The sequence below is a fragment of the Pipra filicauda genome, unplaced genomic scaffold, assembly GCF_003945595.2.
Source record: "Pipra filicauda isolate LSUMZ 115617 unplaced genomic scaffold, ASM394559v2 scaffold11_size5308982_pilon, whole genome shotgun sequence".
Classification (NCBI taxonomy): domain Eukaryota; kingdom Metazoa; phylum Chordata; class Aves; order Passeriformes; family Pipridae; genus Pipra; species Pipra filicauda.
Genome location: NW_024103652.1, coordinates 5,152,795 through 5,174,065, shown reverse-complemented (window position 1 = coordinate 5,174,065; position 21,271 = coordinate 5,152,795). Strand labels below are relative to the sequence as shown.

At 39.7% G+C, this 21,271-nt stretch overlaps 1 protein-coding gene across 2 annotated transcripts in view; it reads right to left on the bottom strand.

The window, feature by feature from the left end:
• Window positions 1-2,158: 2,158 nt before the first annotated feature.
• ACO1 (aconitase 1) overlaps window positions 2,159-21,271 on the bottom strand; it is a 39,136-nt gene continuing 20,023 nt past the window's right edge. For both annotated transcript variants that reach the window (XM_027748067.2, XM_027748068.2), the window contains exons 5-21: window positions 20,291-20,360; window positions 19,999-20,182; window positions 17,181-17,320; window positions 16,039-16,210; window positions 15,488-15,588; window positions 14,399-14,515; window positions 12,997-13,156; window positions 9,889-10,024; window positions 9,320-9,404; window positions 8,875-9,031; window positions 8,191-8,315; window positions 7,837-7,941; window positions 7,020-7,162; window positions 5,456-5,603; window positions 4,917-5,039; window positions 3,768-3,953; window positions 2,159-3,028 (exon numbers count right to left, since the gene is read on the bottom strand). In XM_027748067.2, the coding sequence (XP_027603868.1) occupies window positions 2,915-3,028; window positions 3,768-3,953; window positions 4,917-5,039; window positions 5,456-5,603; window positions 7,020-7,162; window positions 7,837-7,941; window positions 8,191-8,315; window positions 8,875-9,031; window positions 9,320-9,404; window positions 9,889-10,024; window positions 12,997-13,156; window positions 14,399-14,515; window positions 15,488-15,588; window positions 16,039-16,210; window positions 17,181-17,320; window positions 19,999-20,182; window positions 20,291-20,360 (2,266 nt within the window). In that variant the 3' untranslated portion in view covers window positions 2,159-2,914. The remainder of the gene's footprint in view (window positions 3,029-3,767; window positions 3,954-4,916; window positions 5,040-5,455; window positions 5,604-7,019; window positions 7,163-7,836; window positions 7,942-8,190; window positions 8,316-8,874; window positions 9,032-9,319; window positions 9,405-9,888; window positions 10,025-12,996; window positions 13,157-14,398; window positions 14,516-15,487; window positions 15,589-16,038; window positions 16,211-17,180; window positions 17,321-19,998; window positions 20,183-20,290; window positions 20,361-21,271) is intronic.

The following is a 21,271-nucleotide window of genomic DNA, read 5'->3' as shown; positions in this document are numbered from 1 at the left end:
TGAAACAACATCTCAGCCTTGGCCATATTGATCAACATAACTGGTCTACTCTGGCCTCCAATCGGGAGGTCTGGAGACACACCATCTATAACGCTGCTGATGCCTTTGAGAACACACGCAGGATCACCCCTGAGGAGAAAAGACAATGCAGAAAGAATCGTGCCTTGCAGAATATACCACCTAAGGAGCCTTTCTGCTGTGCCTTTTGCAATCGGACATGTCTATCTCGTATTGGCCTCATTAGCCACCAGTGTGTTTGTAACAAATGTGGGTAGAGCCCTCCCCAAATCTTCGATCGTGAAGACCAGCCATGAATTCCTTCTCTCTAGTCAGATTCCAGACCTTTCTGGGAAAAATGGAAATTGCTACAGTTATGAAACATTGTTATATTTGTACCCTTTAAGTCACCTGCTGATTCTACACATGTTCAATGAGGTTAATATTCAGTATTTCTGGAACCAGGAAGAAAGACATTTGCAGTTCACTTTTTGCATTTGATAGTGTAATGAGTTGTGTATGTAGAAGAATTATGTGTCCAAAACACCCGAACTCTGAAAAAAAACCCAAAACCCACCTTGAAAAGGAACATAATTTAAGAGTCCAAAACCAGTTTAAACTACCTAAATCCTAGTCAGTGAGGCCTGCGTTCTGTTAAAGTGTTGTGTGGCATTAAAAGCAAAAGAACTTTTTAAGCACTGCTTCACGTTCCACCCCAGTCCATGCCTTTTACCGTGAAAGCTGTATGCACTTCGAACAATGAATAAAGATGATTTATGTTTGGATAATGCCTTCCCTCCAAAAATAATAGGAATAACAGATTTTTGAAAAAGGCCATTTTAGCACTTTCTAATTAAAAGTACTTGGAAAATCACAGTCCTTAAGTATCAGTTTGCTCTGATTTTTGGCATAAAAAATAATCAGCCCTAAATTTCACAGCTTAGAGTAATAACTACTGGGAAGTTACAGAATTTGAGAAGTTCTGGTATTTTCCTATTCTTTGAAAACAAGAATTTCAGTCTAAACTTTGCAGCTCAGCCTAAATAAGTAATAAAGGTTGACGGGATAACACATTAATAAGAATTCAAATTGATATAACAAGCCTTCCCTTCAGTACACAGTGGGGATGGGAGGGTGAGGAAGAACACCAGCACTCTTATCTGACCTTTAAGAACATCTGATTTTTTTTTCATTGAACCTAAAGTTGCATATTTATTACTAAGATTGTGGCCGTATTAACAACTCTCTGTTAAGATGCTTCACAGAATCACAGAACAGCTGAGGGATCTCAGCTGGGAAGGATCTCTAGAGGTCATCTTGTGACCCAAGGCAGTTTGCCCAGGACAATGTCCAGACAGCATCTGAACATCTCCAAGAACGGAGACAACACACACACACATACAGGCTCTCTCGAGCAGTCTCTTCCAGACAGCGCTTGGTTCCTCAGCATGAAACAATGTTTGCTAATGTTCATAGGGAACCTCCTGGGTTTCAGTTTGCGCCCACTGCTTCTTGCTCTGTCGTTAGGCACCACTGAAAAGACTCTGGCTGTATATTCTTTTGTGCCCTCCATTCAGATATTTGCACACAAACAGCGGAGATGTCCCTGAGCCTTTTCTTCACTGGACTCAACAGTCCTCTCCGCTTGTCCTCAGGAGAGATGCTCCAGATCCTGCAACGTCTTAGTGGAGGTCTGTTTGTTGTAATCAAGCAGGTACAGTGCAATCTCTATCCCCTCCTTTAGTCTCTTTGCTTCTTTCAGAACTATTTAAATAGTTATTTTTTATCCAGAGAAATATCCAGAGCTGACTGCACTAAAAATACATTAGGATATTACTTTGAAAGAATTTCTCCACTGTATTACTTGCTGTGGCAGTTGCTCTAAATACAGTTAAGATGAGAATTAGTACTATAACCTTGTCTATCTCCAAGTAACAGGAGATTGGTTACCACTGTAAACAGATTCATGTGGTATTGTTGAATGGGCAGTCACTGACTTCAGTGAATGCTTTGGTGTAATTACTGGTTGCTAACTGCCATAAAAATTGCTGACGAGGATCTTGAAATTATGGAGATTGTCTTCTTGAGGGCACAAAACAGAGGGAAGTACATCACACCAGTGTTCTGTTGGGTTACAGAAGACTACCAGTATCTGATAGTATTTGTATTCATCCTGTCTCATGCAGACTCTTTAATGAAACAAAAATGAAACATGAGAAGTCGAGACTCATACGACTCTGTTCATACAGGGACAATGAGAAGAGTTTAAAGTCAAAGTTTTGTTCTGCATCCCAGTACTAAGGATAAAATGATAGAAACCACCAAATTTCTTAAAAATAAATTTAATTTTATCCATTAGAAATATCCCCAATAAGTCCACCTTTCCACAAAGGCTTAGATTTTAAACAGAGTTCACATTTTTAAAATTAATAAACAGCTAAATAATTTCAGTATTAGATTCAGATTCTGATGACTGAATCAGAAAGCAAGTCAGTATCAGGTAATCAGGAAGGAATAAAAGTGTTTTATACTGTCAGTGAACTTTTAGATCACTGATGCGAGCATAAAACTTAACTTCAGAGTCAGACTAAATGGACCGAATATATGAAATCAGCACATGATCTCCAATGGTTCTAAAGATGCCAGCAGTATCTTAATGACTTTTGCACTGTATTCTAAGGTAAGTCAAGCCAACTGCCATACAAAACAAATAATAAATGCTGTTTACTTTATATGGGCCTGACCAGTTTCCCAATACACAGAAAAATTCATCATTGTAAACAAGCCTTCTAATACAATCCACAAAAAAAAATTGTTCACTTTATGGTTCACACTTTCAAATGCAGGATTACTACAGGTTTATTGCGCTCACTGGAAGCAGGCTTGAACCTGGACCTTTTTGCTTAATTTTTTTTAATTAGGATGCCATTTTACGGATCATGTAGTTCAGAATGCCGCCGTTGTGGAAGTAAGTGAGCTCCACATCAGTGTCAAATCTCATGATGGCCTGAAAGGTTTTCCCAGTATCCAGCTGTTGGGGTTAAAGAAAATCATTTAAGCAGCAGAACCTTCTACGTGTCACTTGACATCATAGTAAAATAAGGACCACTAGGATAGTTTTGCCATCTTAGAAAATTGTGACAGAAAGCTAAAGTAAACAGGCACCACTATTTCTTTTCACACTAGACTACAGGTAGCTGCTGAAGAGGAAAGTGGTATAAAACCAACCATAATAAACATGGTATGGAGTCTCATTGCATTTGCTGCCTCATTTATAACTGAGACAGAAGAATTTATAGTGGGTTTTGAGAGACTGGTCCAAAACACAGGATGGCTTTGTGTTAAATAAAACAGTTTGAGCATCATGCTTTTATATCCCATTATAGCAAACCATAAAATCATAGAATGGTTTGGCCGTAAGGATGACCTGTAACCCCCCTGCCACGGGCCAGGAACTTTCCACTAGACAAGGTTGCTAAAAGCCTCATCCAACCCTACCTTGGACCCTTCCTGGGAGAAGGAATTCACAACTTCTCTGGGCAGTGCTTTCAGTGCCTTATATGTTGTTATTCATATAGCTAGTCTAATTCTACCCTCTTTCACTTTAATCCCTATTAGAATTACTTTTTTCTACCTCTCCACCATCTCAATTGTCCCTTTCTCAAGTGAGAGAAGCTGACTGACATAGGACAGCATATTTTTTGAAGAGACAATTAATTTTGGGTGAAATTCCAGTGATTCAGAAAATTCAGCTCTTTGGTGTGTCATACCTTAATCTGGATGTTCATCTGTGGTTTTAGTTTTTCGGGAATGATAATCGTGTAACGCTCCCGTCCAGTGAGTCCTAAAGTCCCTGCATCCTCTCCAGGTAAATACTGCAGAGGAATCACTCCCATCCCTACTAGGTTGCTTCGATGAATTCTCTCATAGCTTTCAGCAAGCACAGCTTTGACACCCTGGGAAACACAAAACAGGTTTACTTATCTTCATGGTTCAGGACAGCCTTTCTGTACTCACAAGAAGAAAGTTGGTTCTTTTGTGGTCCCCTCCATTTTATTTACCAGCTACTGGTAGAATCAGCAGGTCTTTCCGACAGCAAACTGTCCAGATGACTTGATTATACATTAATTTTCAAACATCTTTAGAAGAAGCCTAACTATCAAAAAAAGTTACACATGCTTTCTCAGAAATCCTGCATACTACTTTAACATGTCTTATGTAGAGCACCAGTAGTTATTTCCATAACTCTTCCTAATTCAGCGTTGCCCTCCTACGCTACAAGCTCCAGGGTGCAGTTTAAGTAATTTCTGAAATTTTACATGTTAATACAGTTAACACAAAAAAGCATCACCAGAGAAAACTCCAAAAACTTAACTGAACTTAAACACTAACTCTCTTAAAACTTTTTCTAATAATACACATAAATTCCATACCAAGAAAGCCTTAATCAGAGTTTGGGCTGTATAGGACTGGAAGACAAAGAAAGAAAGAGATATTTCACTGTAGGTGGATCTCTATTAGACTCCCATGGTGAAGCCATGTTACATTTCTTTTTCAGTGATACTACTTTTCTCTTACACTTTCTAGCTTCTCTGCTAAGTGAGCTTAAGGAGGCAGCTGAAAGCAGACCTGCGGTTTATGGGGTTAAGGGAAGCACAAGTAAAGAAACTGGCCTTTCTGGTGTAGGCTTGTGGATTTCTGAAGATCAGTCAAGCCTTCCAGTCTGAACAAGATCTATTAATACTTAAATAGCTTTTGCAACTCTGCTGTGGCTCTTGGAGGCAGCTGAGATTTCAAAACAGCTCTTGCTACCTAAAGTGAGAATGAGCTACCCAGGTTGTTGCTCATAAACTAGTCTTCCTGACACATTAATGCACTTTCAAGTACTGTTTTCCTTCTAGTTTACTGTAGCCACTCACCAAGAGGAATGGTCCTTTAGCTGCCCAGTCTCTGGAACTTCCTGCACCATATTCCTTCCCAGCCAGCACAATCAGAGGATGACCAGCCTGCTTGTATCTTTCTGCAGCATCAAACACATCCAGCTGGAATAAAAATGGTAAACACTTTATAAACTTTTTGAGGGTGGAAGAACAGTGCCCGAGACAAAAGAGGAGAAAAGCGTCCCCACATAAACGGTTGAAGCCCACGCCTTCCAACAAGCAGCACTTTAAGGATATTAACCATATAGCACTTTGTGGCTTCTAGTCTGATCTCACTCCCAACACAAACGTGCACCTTCCCCTGCTGCTTCTACAGTGGTTATACCCCCCACTGACATGCCTCAAACAACCGTATTGTAGGTACGTGTGACCTGCTTCCCGAGGTCAATACAGCTCCTCTCCCCTCAATTAGCTTTAGTGAAAAGCACTTGAGTAAATGACCTAAGCTGTAAGAAGAAAAGCCAGCACTAACACTCTGTTGTCAATGAGCCCCAGTTAAGAGCAGCATGTGTACTTACTATTTCCCCAGAAGGGAAATGGATAGTCTGAGGTCCTTGTTTATCAATAAATTTGTTGACCAAGCGAATATTTGCAAATGTCCCTCTGGCCATGACAGCATCATTCCCTCTGCGGGAGCCATAGGAATTGAACTCTCGAGGAGTCAAGCTATTAAAGGAAAAGAAGAATGGAAATGGTGTTGTTTTTAGACTAAAGCACTCTGGGCTTCAAAAAACGGAAGCAATGAACTGGTGTTTCTGAAGCAGGTATGTACAAAGTTCCCAGCTTGGCAATTAGCTAATACTTCTACTTTTGAGATGTTTGGAAGGAAAGGAAAAATAATTAAAACACAGTTACAGTTTGGTCATAAAAAGGAGCTTCCATAGTATTCTCAATCCTTGCCCTAGAGAACAGGATCTAGTAGTGATGCAAGGATATAATTCATATTAAGACAGAAGATGCAACAATTCTTTTCTTAATGGCTGGCTACTGAAAATTCTCCTTGTTGTTTATATTACTATAGCATCTAGAACAGACACAGAGCACTGTACTAAATACCTAAAAGGCAGCAAGGACCCCTGCTGAAAGTTAGAACTACAGAAGAAGTTCATTTGCAAGCAGAGATATGAGAATGATGGGACACTTCAGCCTAACCAGTAAACAAAAAATGTGCCAGAATGTGACAGAAAATTAGGCTGTTTGCATTGGGCTACATCCAGAGAACAGCTACGACATACAACAACTGTTTTGTAATGTGTGTAGGACTATTCAGATTTTGAAGTGACAGATAGCAGGGGTCAAAGAGCCCAGAGCAGTTAGTTTTCAGTATATTACACTGTTTTAATCCATTTTCTCTTCAAAATTATTAGGTCTAGTGGGTTGATTTTTTTTTTTAAGTCAGTGCTGTTCTTCGAAACACCACTAAGGTTGTAAGAAGTGCTAAGCCAGAGAATAAAAGCATTATATTGTCTGTTAAAACTGGACAGGTAAACTTGGTAAGTCGTAATCTTGTCTTAAGTTGAATCCCAAGTAGTAAACTGACAGACTGGCCATAGTAAAAGACCAATATTTTACAGGATTTTGGACTCCAGCCACAACAGATCTGCCAGTTTTTGCAGCTGAACTGAAACCTAAACTTTGAGATGTTCTGTAGCTCCTAAGAGCCTTGATCTATGAAATAGATGCACGTGCTAGAAATGAATATAAACCCAATTTCTGGCACTAAGGACCACGGTCCTTTTGCTTTGATAGGGAGACAAATCCTGATTCCCTTATTTATGAATAGACATACTGCAAAAATCAGCATGAAAGTTATCTTCTTCCCCTTTCTCTATAAAAATGTCATCAGCTCTACAGTGCTAACAGATTCACACATGCTATTCAAGTTCTTACACTTGGTGACAACTGCTGAAGTAGCAGAAAGAGAAATGTTTTTCTTTCTTAATTTATGTGTTCTCTGGGCAGCCGTCAAGGTACACAAGGGCATGTGAACAGACAGAAGTTATGTGTGCCTGTAACATGGTATAGCAATTGTGATTTGCTTCCTCTTCTCAATTCATAACAAAAACAAGAAGTAGTGCTTACCCTCTGCTGGTCAAATAACGGGCTGCAGGACTATTTCTGGCTATGTTCCCAGCTGGAGATATGTGGTCAGTTGTCACAGAATCCCCAAAACTCAACAGGACATAAGCACCTTCTATTGCTTTCGGGGTCTGAAGAGCCAAAGTCTAAGCCATCATAAACACAAACAAAATAATTATTATATGAAAAACAATTACTTTACCTTTCTTAAAAAGTGCAAATTGCAAAATAAAGTCTCCCTTCTTATACAGGTTAGGAGAAAGAAAAAAAAACAACCCTATTAAAAATGTTCATGTTCTTGAACAAAATATGATGCCCTGGCTGTCTGTCAGCAGGTTCATGCATGAAGAAAACAGATGAGATAAGAAAACTAGCTGAGGCTTCCTGTGATACATGCATGAAAATCCAGGGTTCCTAAGCATTTGCATGCATTAAAATCTACGTTTTCTTTTTAATACTGAAACAGCAATCTGAACCCTGAACCATTTGGTGCAAAATGCAAACAGGCAGAACTGTGCATTTTGTTTCCTGTTCTTGTTCTTCACTCGCTCTATGACCGTTTTAAAGTATTTCAACTTAAAAGGTAAAGGGGACTTTTCAAAAGCCTTGAATTGACAGGGAATCTTTACAATTTTCAGATTCACTCACGCCTTTGTATTAAAAGGAACACAATATTGCAATTCTAACATCTAAGAACCAAAGCCTCGATAAGCTATGATGGATGCCCTTGCCCTCAGCCCCCTTGTCTTTGCTTCACCTTTAAAATTAGTCAAGGTCACTACACACTTTGGCTTGATTCAAAGGGAAAGCATGGACGTACCAGACCATCAAAGAAAGGAGGAGACTTGATATAGGTAGACTTGGGATTCCAAGTATACAGTTTATCTGAAGGAGCATCTAAGGCATTCCAAGATTTGTTTACTGTCTGAAAAACAAAATACTCCCATTGACTTAAGTTTTCAGAAACAACATAATAAGGAGCAATTTTCAGAACATGACTGTAAGAATTAAATTAGTCAGAAGACATTTTTTTAAAAAAACTCATTTGAATATTTGCTAGAACAGAAGAACAGCAATAGAAGAAAAAGGTTCATTTCATTATCAAGACCATCTTATTTAATACTTCAGAATAGCACAGTACATCAATCAATTACTGCCCAGAGGATTAATTCACCTCTATTTTTTGGTAGACCTCCTTGAACATCCCAGGAATAACAAACTGACGCTCAACAGCCTGAATTTCGTTTCTTGTTGGCCAGATATCTTTCAGGAAAATCTTCTTCCCCGAAGCATTTATTCCTGTAGAAAATGGTATTGTCACGTTTGTTCCATAAATTTTCCATTAAGAAGAAAGAAAAGCTCATCATTGTGTCCTCTAGCTATGTGTTCCTTTTAACACTCACAAGACACACTTTATTTTACCTACAGGGTTTTGACAGAAAAGTGTGTCATAAACTTGACAATGCCTGTACATTATTCTGTGACTTCCAGTGGCATTCTAGAATAATTTATAGAATCATTTTTGTAGGAAAGGATCTTTGAAGGTTGTCTAGCTGAACTTCCTGCTCAAGGAAAGTCTACTAAATCAGGTTGCTTATAAAAGCTTAGTCAGGTTACCATCGCCCAGATATAACCAAAAACATGCCCCAGTGGAATGAGAATATTGCTCAGGCTTGGCTTCCTGCTTTCTCCATCCTACGGACTCCTTGTTGCTCTGTTTCTTAACAACTGCATGTTTTGTCTCCCAGAGATACTTAGTACTTTGAAGCACTTCACTACGACAAATGTTTCTGAAGAGCTTAATTCCAACCAGTTTCGCTTATAAGCTGTCAAAAGAAGCATCCTGACACTGTCTTACCTAAAGGCTCTGTCTCAAAATCAATCCGGACGGTCCCTGCAATTGCATAGGCTATAACCAGTGGCGGGGAGGCCAGGTAATTAGCACGGGTGTTGGGATGGACACGCCCTTCGAAATTCCTGTTGCCAGACAACACCCCCACTGCAACGAGGTCACCCTGTAAGAGAGAGTGTGAGACACCTCAGTGTGCTAGCTGAGATGCTAGCAGGATTCACACACCCAGCAAGTCTGTAGAGCCTCACTGCACTGCAACAGCAATGACTGGACAGTTACAAATCTGTCTACTTCCAGACTGTTGCAAAACATTTCCCACAGAAAAGAGAATACAGACTGAACTGACTTCACACAGAATTGAGAAGAGGCAGCGCACAGGATAACACAGCTCAGAACAGCACACAGCAGAGAACAGCCTACCTAGATAAGCTGTACAGGAAAAACTGCTTACCTGTGTAATGGCCTCAACAACAGACTCTGGTAGGGGTCCACTGTTGCCAATACACGTCATACAGCCATAACCCACCACATCAAACCTAAAAAGAGCATAAAAATCATCAGTGAACAGAAAGATATTTTGGAGCGAGACATTTAACCCTTTAGCAGGTGGTAATGGTTACTTTCAGAAGATGTACTGCTTTAACAAATAAATTGCTGCTGAAAACAGCATTTTTGAGGATGTCCTCTACTTTTATCACTGCAGTCACTGTCCATGCACAAAGAATGGAGCGAGAGGAACAACAATATAGTGTAATTTATACTATTTCAAAACAATTAGCCTTGAAAATAACACATTTTTCCTGCTTAAGAACTTAAGTCTTCAAGAAGTTACAGCAGGCCTTCTTCATCATTGGTACAAAGCCAGCCAGCACAACAGCAATGCATTAACTCAGGCAGGATCACACCATAAGGTACCTGCGATATCTTTTAAGCTGCACAGAGAAATATTTTATTGCATTACTTGTTCACAGTGCTTTTAGTTAAGCAGCCATAGGACAACAGTAAGAAAAGCACTCCTACCCTAGTTGGGAAAGGTAACTCATAACTCCACTCTCCCGCAGATAGTAAGTGACGACCCCGCTTCCTGGGGACAGGCTAGTTTTAATGTATGGCTTCACTGTCAAACCAGCTTCAACAGCCTTCTTAGCAAGCAATCCTGAAAAATGCAAAGGATAGTTGCAGTTTTCCCTGGAAGCGAGACAGTTTGGCGAATCAGTAGATCAGGTTAAGAGAAGTACCACTGAATGACTGGGAACAGAAAAGGCAGCATTTCCAGCAATGAAATTGTACAGCAAGCCAACAGCACTAATTCCCTAATAATCAGCTAGACTCAAGACCTCTGTTGAACTGTAGATCCAGACTGCAATTTCTGTTCCACTAGGTTGCTGGAAGTTGCATTAAACAAGATGCACTCACACTAGGGCAGCATGTAGACATTCAAAACTCAGAATGTTCTTTGTAAGACAAGTGTCTCACAAAAATGCAATGAAGAATTATTAAGTTCCCACTTACCGTGGTCTAGTAGGTGCTGAAATAACTGCTAACATAAGACTTCCTGCTCTCAGAAGCAGAAGGCTATGAGAGCACCAACTCTAGAGTTTCACACAAATTAACTATCTCACATTCTACAGCTTGTTGCAAGAGTGCTGATTTACCATTCCTGGATTTGTAACACACATAGAGATGTTTCAGTGGAGCATGTTACTAGAAACACATTCATCCTAAATTCCTTCTTTTGAAACAAATTATCCATTGCTGAATGTTCAGAAAACTAGTCCACTCCAGCCCTTTTCCAGGATGAATATAAAAGAAGCAGCAGATATGCAAACTATGCAAAACTTCACATTCCCATGCTGCATTTTCTGTCTCACACATTACATCCATTTAGATAAAGTACACATCAGTTCTGCTTTGATCCAACATGATCTCCAACAGGAAGATGTCATCAAATTGTTTTGTCTTTGCCAGGTGTTTGGCAGCTCTGTTATACGTGACCTGGAGACCTACACTTTTAAGTGTTGTGTGAAATGGCCTACACACATGAATTTAAAGCAGCAGCCCCATTCCTGAAACTGCTGAGGCTCTTTAGGTACCAAAGGAAATTGCGGAAACTGAAGCCATTGGATATTTTTGAAAATGTGACCATGAACAAGTGATCATCATAGGACCTAAGAGACTGACAGCCTGTCTGAAAGTGTTGGCTTCTGTCTTCTTGCTCACACCAGGTCTGAAAAGAAATCAAAGTCAAACTCTTAAAACTGGCAAGGAAATGCCAGAACTTAAATTGGTTTGAGCAACCTTAATCCAATACCTTGTAAAGTCAGATTAGACTGTCAAGGCTCCTACAGCATACATCACTAACCCCACAGACACACAGTCCCTGTGTATCTAGTGCACAAGATATACAAAAAATATATCTGAGCACAAGATCATGAGGACTACATTCTTCAGGCTGCCGTGCATTTAGCAGTAGTGAAGGCACTCAAAGTACCAACTTTCCATGTATCTGCAGAGCATTCCACACTTTAAACCCACAGAGCTATTAAGCCAAGCTGACTGAAAGATCAGCATGCCTGCTGCCTCAGGGAGGGTTAAAAACGCATGCCATTAACCTGGGAGCCAAATACTTGAGGAAACTATCCTAAACAGGTGGCACAACTGAGGGATACACCCACTTAAAACTAAGGGAATGGGGCAGAGCAAAGATAGTCTACCTGGAAAAAACCTACTTATTGGTTCTCGGAAGAAAAAATACAGCTCTATGTCTGTGATCAGGATCAGAATGGACCTGAGGAAAGGAGTAAGCTGATTTGGCTGTCCTGTCAAGGGCAAGTAAATTGGGAGACTTCGTTCAATTCTGTTCCTCTCAAAGGGGTAAGGAAACAAGCAGATCTCTCCTCTGCTTCCCTTTCTCTCCCATATCTTGGTTTATAATGGACTTTGTCCTTTTGCTAGAATTTAAAAGACCTTTTGTGCCTGGGAAGGGAGTGAACTGCTGGTACTGTAAAGTATCCAAAGATAGATGCTACCCTAAGAACAGGTGACAAATACCACATTGAAAAACCAAAAACAAAGTGACTGTTGACAGAGGCTGTCGACAAGCCAAAAACTTCCCAGCACTATACAGGAAACAAGGAAGACAAATTACATGACTTCAGCCAGGAAGGTTGGTCAAGGCCCTCTGGTCAAGGGCCTTTGTACTGCCCATTGCACATCCCTTCTGACCCTCACAGGAAAAGTCTCCATCCCACAAACAGTCTGACAGTCTAGTAAATCCTAATGCAGTGACAATCCTATAGTGACAGGTACCATCTATGCATATGCTTGCAGAGGAAAGAAATAAATATGTGAACATGTAGCCAAGCACCTGGGAAAGTGGCCAGACTTGTCTAGTATATACTGACCTCTTTGAGCTGACACTCTTCATTCATATTTTGTTGCCAGAAGCACACGTTAGGAATGAGAAATTTTCTGCACAGACTAACCAGGTTAAAAATGAAAAACCTCCTTACCAGAAATTTAGTACAATTAAGTCAGACTAACTCTTCTGTAGTGGGGCATACAAAGTCCACCTTCAACCACTCTGTGGATGCAGTTAAGGTGTAAATGAAAAGGGTCTGAAAGATGGCCACCCCTGACAACATAATATTCCTCCTCTACTCATCCCTAACATACCCTCAGGCTCTTGTTGCAACAACTATATAGGGCAACCTCTAGGTAAGTGTGTGTTTTGTACTCTGCTGACAGATCACAGCACCCTCAGACTTAAACCCATAGACAGTTCTTCACTGTCCCTCTCCTTGCAGCTTTGACCTTCAACAGCCTCTTCTCAGCTCTATGTAACAGCTTCTATGCATTTAAAAAGTGTCAGAGGTGTTGGTTTATTAAATTCCATCTTGCTCTATATAGAAGACAGTGCAGGAAAAACACTTTTTTATCAACCTAGATTTATAGCTACCATTTCCATAAGTCTTTCTGCTACCTTAGAAACTTTTAGCACTCCAAATGACAAAACCAGCACTGTTTTTGTGCTAGAATGTAGAATTACATCAGCATCATTGTCTTTAGCCACAGAGCACACAGCCAGAGCCACAGAGAACCTACTGCACATTAGGCAAATACACTTACCTGCACCCAACATAACTGAGGGGTTACTGGTGTTTGTACAGCTTGTAATGGCAGCAATCACTACTGAACCATGAGCAAGCTCGAAGTCACAGCCCTCAAAATTAAGTTTAACTATGCTGTTGTGTCGGTCTGGGGCAATCTGGAATCCCTTGAATCCTTGCTGTAGGAGGAGAAAATAACCAAATGGATGTGGGGTTAAAAATAAATATTTTGACTAAAAATTAGTATGAGCTGTTTTTTTCACCAATGAGAAGCATCTGTCAGTTATACCCATGCTTGTGCTTTTAGGTCTAGTGGGGAAGACTTGTGTCTCTGGTCAACCAAAGTGGTGGACAAAAACAATTTTTTCCGAAGTTTATCCCACTCTCTGCTTACTCGTAAAGGAGGCAACTTTTGAAGAAAAATTTGTATTTTCTTCCTGCATGAATATATCCTTCCTCAGATTGCTCAGGTGGCTTCTTGCTTCTGTGTGTTCCAGATTTCTGATCACATATAGTCTTAATACGTAAGCTAGTCCTGAGATTTGAGCCAAAACAGATAAGAATTTTAAGCCATGATTATCAAATACCTCAAACTGATGCCAGGAGCTGATCTGAGAGGCAAAAGCCTAGCAGCTGGGAAAAATACAGCAAGAAGGCACTGTTCATGCCATGAAAAATACATTTAGAGATCTGAAAGCATAAGGTCATTTAATGGAATTTGGAAAATGTAAGAAAACAAGAACTATTGGGAATTGCTGTAGTTTAGGTTTCTTGAATTAAATCACTGGAGTTCTGTACTGCCGTTAAGAAGGATGGTTACTGCATAAGGTAAGGATTCAAACTGATTTAGAAAAGTGTCTGGCAAGATTAATTTAAAAATAAATCTTGCTCTTCTTCCAATAACCACTTTGACTGGATGATGCAGAGTGAAAACATCATTTTCTGTCTTTACCACCACCATCACAGAGTCACAGGGACACATGCAGTTTTGACCTGCTGAACATATTCAATACTTAGTTGAAAACTACACTGTGGATCTCAGGGCATAACCTGCTTGGAAAGCTGGGTAGTCAAGCTTAGAGCTCAGTGCACTAGGTACTTTGTCTCCTCTATTAACAAGCCCCCATCACAGCTAGTTCAGAAATCTCTAGTGTATGTCTCAACTGTGTTAGACATAAGGTCAGGAAGAATTACTACTTCAATAGGACATAAACACTATTATACAAGAGAAGTAAACCCCCAATTTTATACTAATCATTGCTGCTGTCATCTTCGAAACCGCATTCAAACATCCTCATTTTCCAACTTTTCAATAGGCAAACACATAATGCACAAGTTAACGCCAGAATGTAGCTCCTGAACACCAGACACCTTTTAGAAGCACGCATTAGTTTGTATGCTCAAACGTCCCCAGTCCCTACCTTGGCTCCCAGACAAGTCTCAAAGTCCTTCTTCATATCTGACACAGCAACTTTGTCCTGAGGTCTTTTTGGTCCACTGCAGCAAGGCACAACAGTATGGAGATCCAACTCAACAACCTATTCAAATAAGACCAACAGAGAGTGGTTCAGCACTGCATGATAAATTGAAGCCAGTTAAGCCACAGGTATTCTTACCTCTGCTGTTGAACCGATGCTAAGTCTGCACATCTTTAAGTCTATTTGCAGCAATTATCAAAGACACACAAGAAGGGAAAGATCAGAAGAAAAAGAACAGTTCTACTTTTAGACACTGCCACCTCACAGGTATGGATATCAAAAGTACTACAGTTACTGAAAAACCTAATGTGACCAAAGCATCTAAGCAATAAAAAATAATTTTTTAATTCCTCCTTTGACATGCTAGCAGCAGGGAAAACAATGATATAAAGAAATCCTGGTACTGACACAAACCAAAGCAGATTATTTATCTATTCCTCACCCATGTCCCAACCTTGCTTTTATAATGCGCTGAATCTTTCCATATCTACTAAAGTTTTTGAATAATCATGCAAACCTAAACACAAGTACAAGATAAGATTTTACTGTAGAGAAAACTAGGAATATTCTTGAGTTTGCTGGACACAGGGGGTAAGATCTTGATTTTCTTGCATAGAAAATGACTTGTGTGGTCTGCAGTTACCCCACGGAGCTTTCAAGTGTCCTGATTCCCGAAGTAAAGTAACTTGCTGAACAGAACAAGGGTAAAACCGTAACAAGGCTTACACAGATAACATCCACATTATTTTCACAGGTACACTTGAGTCTGGACAGGACTTCTCAAAACTACTTGGAACAAATTGCAGAATCTGCACCAGCTTGAAGTCAGTTGAGAGCCATTCTATACCTATGCCCAAGCTTTCACAGCTGAAGAGCCAGCTGATTCCACTGGGCCTGGAAGACAGCTCTGAGAACCAAACCAAAGGATGAGTCCCTTGAGTATTTCTTACTTTCCGTGAAAAACATACAGTTGTCACAATGAAATAGGACAGGGCATAAAGCAAGGAGTCAGAAGGCAGAGTAGTTTCTAACCTGTGTGAAGTCCGGATCCTGAGAGGAGTTCTTGAAATCTCTTAGCATTCCCACAGCCTCAAGATACTTTTTTGTGCACATAACCTTCTCTTTGTCACGTCCTAAGATGAAAGCCAGATATAGCAAAAACAAAATGCAAATGTAACAGAGGAACTACCATCTGACAGAACAAGAAAGAATGCACAACAAGCTATTTCACTGTTCACACTGTACATAGGCTCTTTCAAAAGAAATATTAGAGATTCACTGAAAGCAAAGCAATTGAGCAGACTTAGTGACTTTTGCAGAAAAAAAATCTTAGGTTCCTACTTCTGTCATCTGGACAAGCCAGGTTCAGGCAGGGCTAAGCAGGCATTTAGCTGCCAAAAGTCTAATACCCAGCTCTTCCTAAACACAGAGCAAGACACAGCCTCAATACAGAAATATTAATAAGAAATGAACTGAAGCTCAAAAGGCTCCACCTGATTCAATCCCACTGCTGACTACACCATATAGACCTAGAGGCCTGCTTTCAAATATGCCTTTAACTTGTGGTCTCTTCTCACACTCACCAGTCTGTATCAGGTACCCAATGCTAATATCATCCACTGGGAAATAGGCAGCTGTTGCTCCATACTCTGGACACATATTGGCAATGGTGGCTCGGTCAGCAATTGACAGCTGGGCTACACCAGGGCCAAAAAACTCCACGAATTTACCCACGACTCCAACTTGGCGAAGGTGCTGTTATAAAAATACAGTGCCTGTCATTGTTACGTGTCAAACAAGCTGAGCATGTCTGTTATGAAATCCAGATTTCTGCTTCAGAGCAACCTCTTATGAAGGTTTCTATAGCCATGTGAAACCAGGAAGCTTTTGGTAAACTAAATTATGAAGATGAGAACACAGAGATGTAAGGTTTCAATAATAAGGTACAACATCAGGACGCGTTCCTTCTAAAATTTGCTCTTCCTCTCATTTAAACTAGACTCTATTTTACAACAACCATATTTTTGTCAACATCATGTTCTAAGAAGAGGAGAACTGTGTGGGGAATGTTCAGCCAGCAAACCCAGGAAGATAAGGAAACAGGGAGAACCAACTGCACAAGTACATGAATTGAATTGAACACACACACACATCTAGATGAAATAATAAAAAAATGTTGGCTTTCCCCATTTGGAGGTCTCTCTAGAGACAGCATCCCATGATGAACTTGTGTACCAGATTTCTGAACTCCAGTATCAGTGCTGACCCAGTAATACTCTTAATTCAGTGACAATGCAGAGCGTGAATAAATGTACTATGAACATATGATGAGTCAAACACCTGCACATCCAAGAAATCAGACTGCAGTGCTTACTGTCTGTTTTGTGGGGGGTTTACATTGCCTTATTTTAAGTGGGGACTTCAAAAACAAGTCAAGGTGTTTCTTTTGAGGCAGAGGAGAAAGCATTGTTGTTCAAAAACATTACTGAATTCTAAAATATCCCAACATATATTTTGTTGGGCTTCTGGAAAACAGATTTCCCTAGTGAATTGTCCTCGCACAGCTCATTCCAACCCACACAGAGTGACAGAGCTTTAAAAAAGTCCAAAATTACTACATGGAAGCACACATAGGGTTCTTAAGTCTGCAGTACAGTGGCTCTGCCCTACAGAGCATGCATAGCTCTTAGCAGTAATAGAAAAACATCAAACCTTGGTAATTTACCTTGGTAATGGTGAGCACAATGTCAGTGGATGTTACCAGTGGCTGAGGGTTTCCTACCAGCTTATAGCCAACCACCTCAGGAAGCACCATGCTGATTGGCTGCCCCAACATCACTGCTTCTGCTTCAATGCCACCCACACCTGTATGCAACAGGAGTACACAATGCAACTATTCAGAAAGACAGTAATGTGTCAAAGATAAACACATGACATCAGTTGCTTGATGAGTATTCTGTTTAAGGCAAAAAGAGGAGAAAAAGGAGACAGCCTCAGTCTTCTGCTAAGGGGCAGTCCTCATCTTGCTCCAGTTTCTGCAAGGCTGGGCTTTTAAATTTCTTTTTGTTTCATACTGTCATCCTTATTCCCAAGTCATTAGATAGGATATTAGGTAAATCTAAGTAACTTACTCTAGGATGCTTCGCTTTTATAATAGCAGATGTAAAAGTTTTATTTAATGTTTAAGCGTGCAGTGCACTAACCAAGAACCACTGACATGGCACTGAACATGATGTGCTGTGAGTGAAACGTATGCAGACCAGGAATGTTGGTCACCAAACAAAAACTCAAAAGTTGTTTGGAAGGAAAGGAAGATTACTAAAGAATACTAACACAAAAGATACTTGTTAAGACAGAAATATCTTCCCTTATGTCTATTAAGTTTCAACAGGGTTTGGCCATGTGCAGGTGGGAACCTTTGTGTAAGCATACCTTCACTATTAGAGGAATGTAATTCAAGCTACTACTTAATTTTGCTATTTTAACCAAGATGTCATAGCCATATGCAATCTAATAAACCCACGATGTTTACTAGCAATTAAGCAGATATATAACTTTTTTGCCCATAGAAAGTCCCTCTTACATTTATCTTCTACTTTCAAACCTTCTTCTACCTTTTGTTTAGCTTAATTAATACTGAGCTAGAACAAACTGCCTGTAATAGTTGCTCATGTATGCCAAACCACTACTCCAATCCTTTTTCCCACTTAATCTAAGAATGGTTCTGAAAAATAATTTCCGATTTATTTTATGCAAAATAATATACCTATGTTAATATAAAAGATAATTCTGTGACAGATCCAATCATGTGACTCCTTTCACTAGGTGTTGAATCCTTTTTAAACAGTCAAGTTAGTAAACACGACTGACAGGCTACCACAGGCAAGCATGAAGCAAGTTCACTATTACCAGCCACTAGAAAGAAATGTTGGATCCAAGAGTAGGCACTTTAGGCTCATATGGTATAGACTGTGCCCAGCCTTACTTTTCAAATTCTGGAGAAAAATGAGGTTGACAGTCACACTCTTCCAAGCAGCTATTGGCGCTGCAACATCATCTAAATTACGTCTCTGTGTATGGTACAATCAAATACAGCATAAGAGATGTTTCTAATCCCAAAGCTCTCATGCTTTAAATAAATTGAACTTGTTTACATTTGTATTCTAAGCCCACAGGAACTCTTTCACCCTTGATAGAAAGTCTCAAAAAACCAATATTGCTACAATAGTATAGGTGGGATATTAAAAACACAAAGTCCCATCATATCATGTGGTACTCAGAACTTCACAAGCACATTTGTGAACAAATGCTAGCAAATGCTCTTGAAAAACACAATGTGTTCTGTATTTGTACAATAGCTGTTTCAATAAGCTCCTATCACCATATCACAGGAAAATAAAAGCTCAACTGATGTTTTTGCTACCATGTGGGATGACTGCAAATACTTTCATTCCATAGGTACTCATTTATTCAATAATTCAAGCACAGCAGTTCACCACTATGAGCCAAATAAATTACTTATATTTACTCCTGTAACAAGTATTCTGTAGAGTACTGGTATGAGAACATACTTCACAGTCCTGTTTTTCACAATGTCCTCTCTGGCCATATTTAACTGTCTCAGATTCAATTTTCAGCACCTTCAATCCAAGAGATTAGTATTTGCAGTACTTTTCTTGATACATCAACACTTTGAAAGTAGCCAAGTGACTAAGAAACAATTGGATGGCCAATGATGCTTCAATCCCCTTCCTTTATTTAATATTTTCCTTATCTACTTCCTTGTGATTTAAATGCAGAATAGAAAAAAATATGTGAAAAACCTAAACACAAACCCAACAACACATGTAGCAGAAATCATCTGAGGCTGTTACCAGAACAGGGAGCTTACTTAAAAGTCTTAAATAACTGTAAGAGACTTTATCAGGTTACTTGCATTTGGGGTTAGTAACTTTTCTTCATAGCTGACCATATAGTGCTGTGTTTTAGATTTACAACCATACCAGTGTTGACAACACACCAAAGTTTGAGGTATTGCTAAGCAGTGCTAACACAGTCTCAATATATTTTGCTTCTCATTCTGCCCCTTAGCAAGTGGGTGGGCAAGACATTGGGAGGGCAAGACACTGGAGGGGGCACAGCCAGGACACCTGACCCAAACTGAACAACGAGATACTCCATGCTATAAAATATCATGCCAAGTATAAAACCTGAGGGGTGAGGGGTGGGGACAATTTTTCCAAAGAACCCACTGCCCAGGGACTAGCTCGGCTTTGGTGTGCTGACGGGAGGTGGTGACTGACTGTCCTTGTATCACTTCTTTCATTTCCTTTCCCTACACTCACCCCTCTTCACTTAAATTGTCTTTGTCTCCACCCACCAGTTTTATCTTGCATTTGCCCTTCCAGTTCTCTTCCCCCATTTGCTAACAGGAGGAGTGAGGGAGTGACTGGGGGCTAACCTGCCACCCAGAGTCAATTCACCAGAGCCCAAAACACAGCTTATTCAGCTCAGAGATATTCACAACACACTTGTGCACATACCCCAGCCAAGCACTCCCAAGCCATCTATCATGGTGGTGTGTGAGTCAGTGCCCACCACACTGTCTGGATAGTAGTAGCCATCCTGATCCATCACCACTCTAGCCAAGTACTCCAGGTTCACTTGGTGGATGATCCCAGAGCCTGGTGGAATAATCCTCAAGTTTTTAAAAGCCTGAGAGCCCCACTGAAACAAAAGGAACAGGAGTCAAAAATTTTCAATGCACATGAGCACTGACAGAACTTTCATTCACTGTACTTTTTTCCACACAAATAAGATTATTTTTTTCAGTACCTTTAAGAATTCAAATCTTTCTTTGTTCCTTTCAAATTCCAGGTCCTGATTTTTTTGCAAGCTGTCTGATCTGCAATTGAAAATAATCAGCTGTCAGAATCAAAAGCATCCGACTGAAATTTATGTCTGGTCAGATAAACCCAAATGTTGAAAGAAAAGAAGATTTATTAGCTAATGTGAATGCTGATCAATCACATCTGTTTAATATCACTGCAGGCAACCAATGAAAAGAATTTAAGAAATCTTAAGAGTTAATACCTGAACTCTACTTCAAATGGGAGTGCTAATCTGCATATCACATATGCAGATTAGCACTAAACTTGTAGCTTGAGAAAAACAACACTACATATTAGAGAAATACGAATTTTCCAACACTTAAATCAGAAGTAATCAGCAAGGCAACAAACACAACTGCCATGCAACTTCTGTTAAAAAAGGTTATCACTATGATATGGTGCTGCCTGAAGCCTCCTTGTTTCAAAGCAGAGTTAACAAACTTTTCACTTGAAAAAGTGAAAAGCTGCCTAACTTACATCTGCAGAGTTTGAAAGAACTGAAGCATAGAGCTAGGCAATGTTCTCTCTATATATACATGAGTCTAATACAAATAAAATGAGGCTGTGACAAAAAACAGTGATTACCAAAAAATGATCTATATTAAGTCCTGGATACTACTGATAACATAACATGAATTTTATTAAAATAATATAGAAAAAGAATCATAATAGTTGATTTTTTTCCTATGGTAAAGACATAATCATATCTTGTTCACAAAGAAATACTCTGTTTCCCAAATATCTTAAAAAAACAGAGTAATGCAAATTAGAAAGAAAAAAGGTTAGGTTTCCAGTTTAATATATTAGTGCTAGAACATCCATTAGCCCCAAGATCAGTCTTCAGGTGCTTATTTTTCATTTTGCATCTGTATCTAAACTCTTTAGGGTTAAGAATAAGAAGCAGCACCTCTAGAAAAAATGTCAA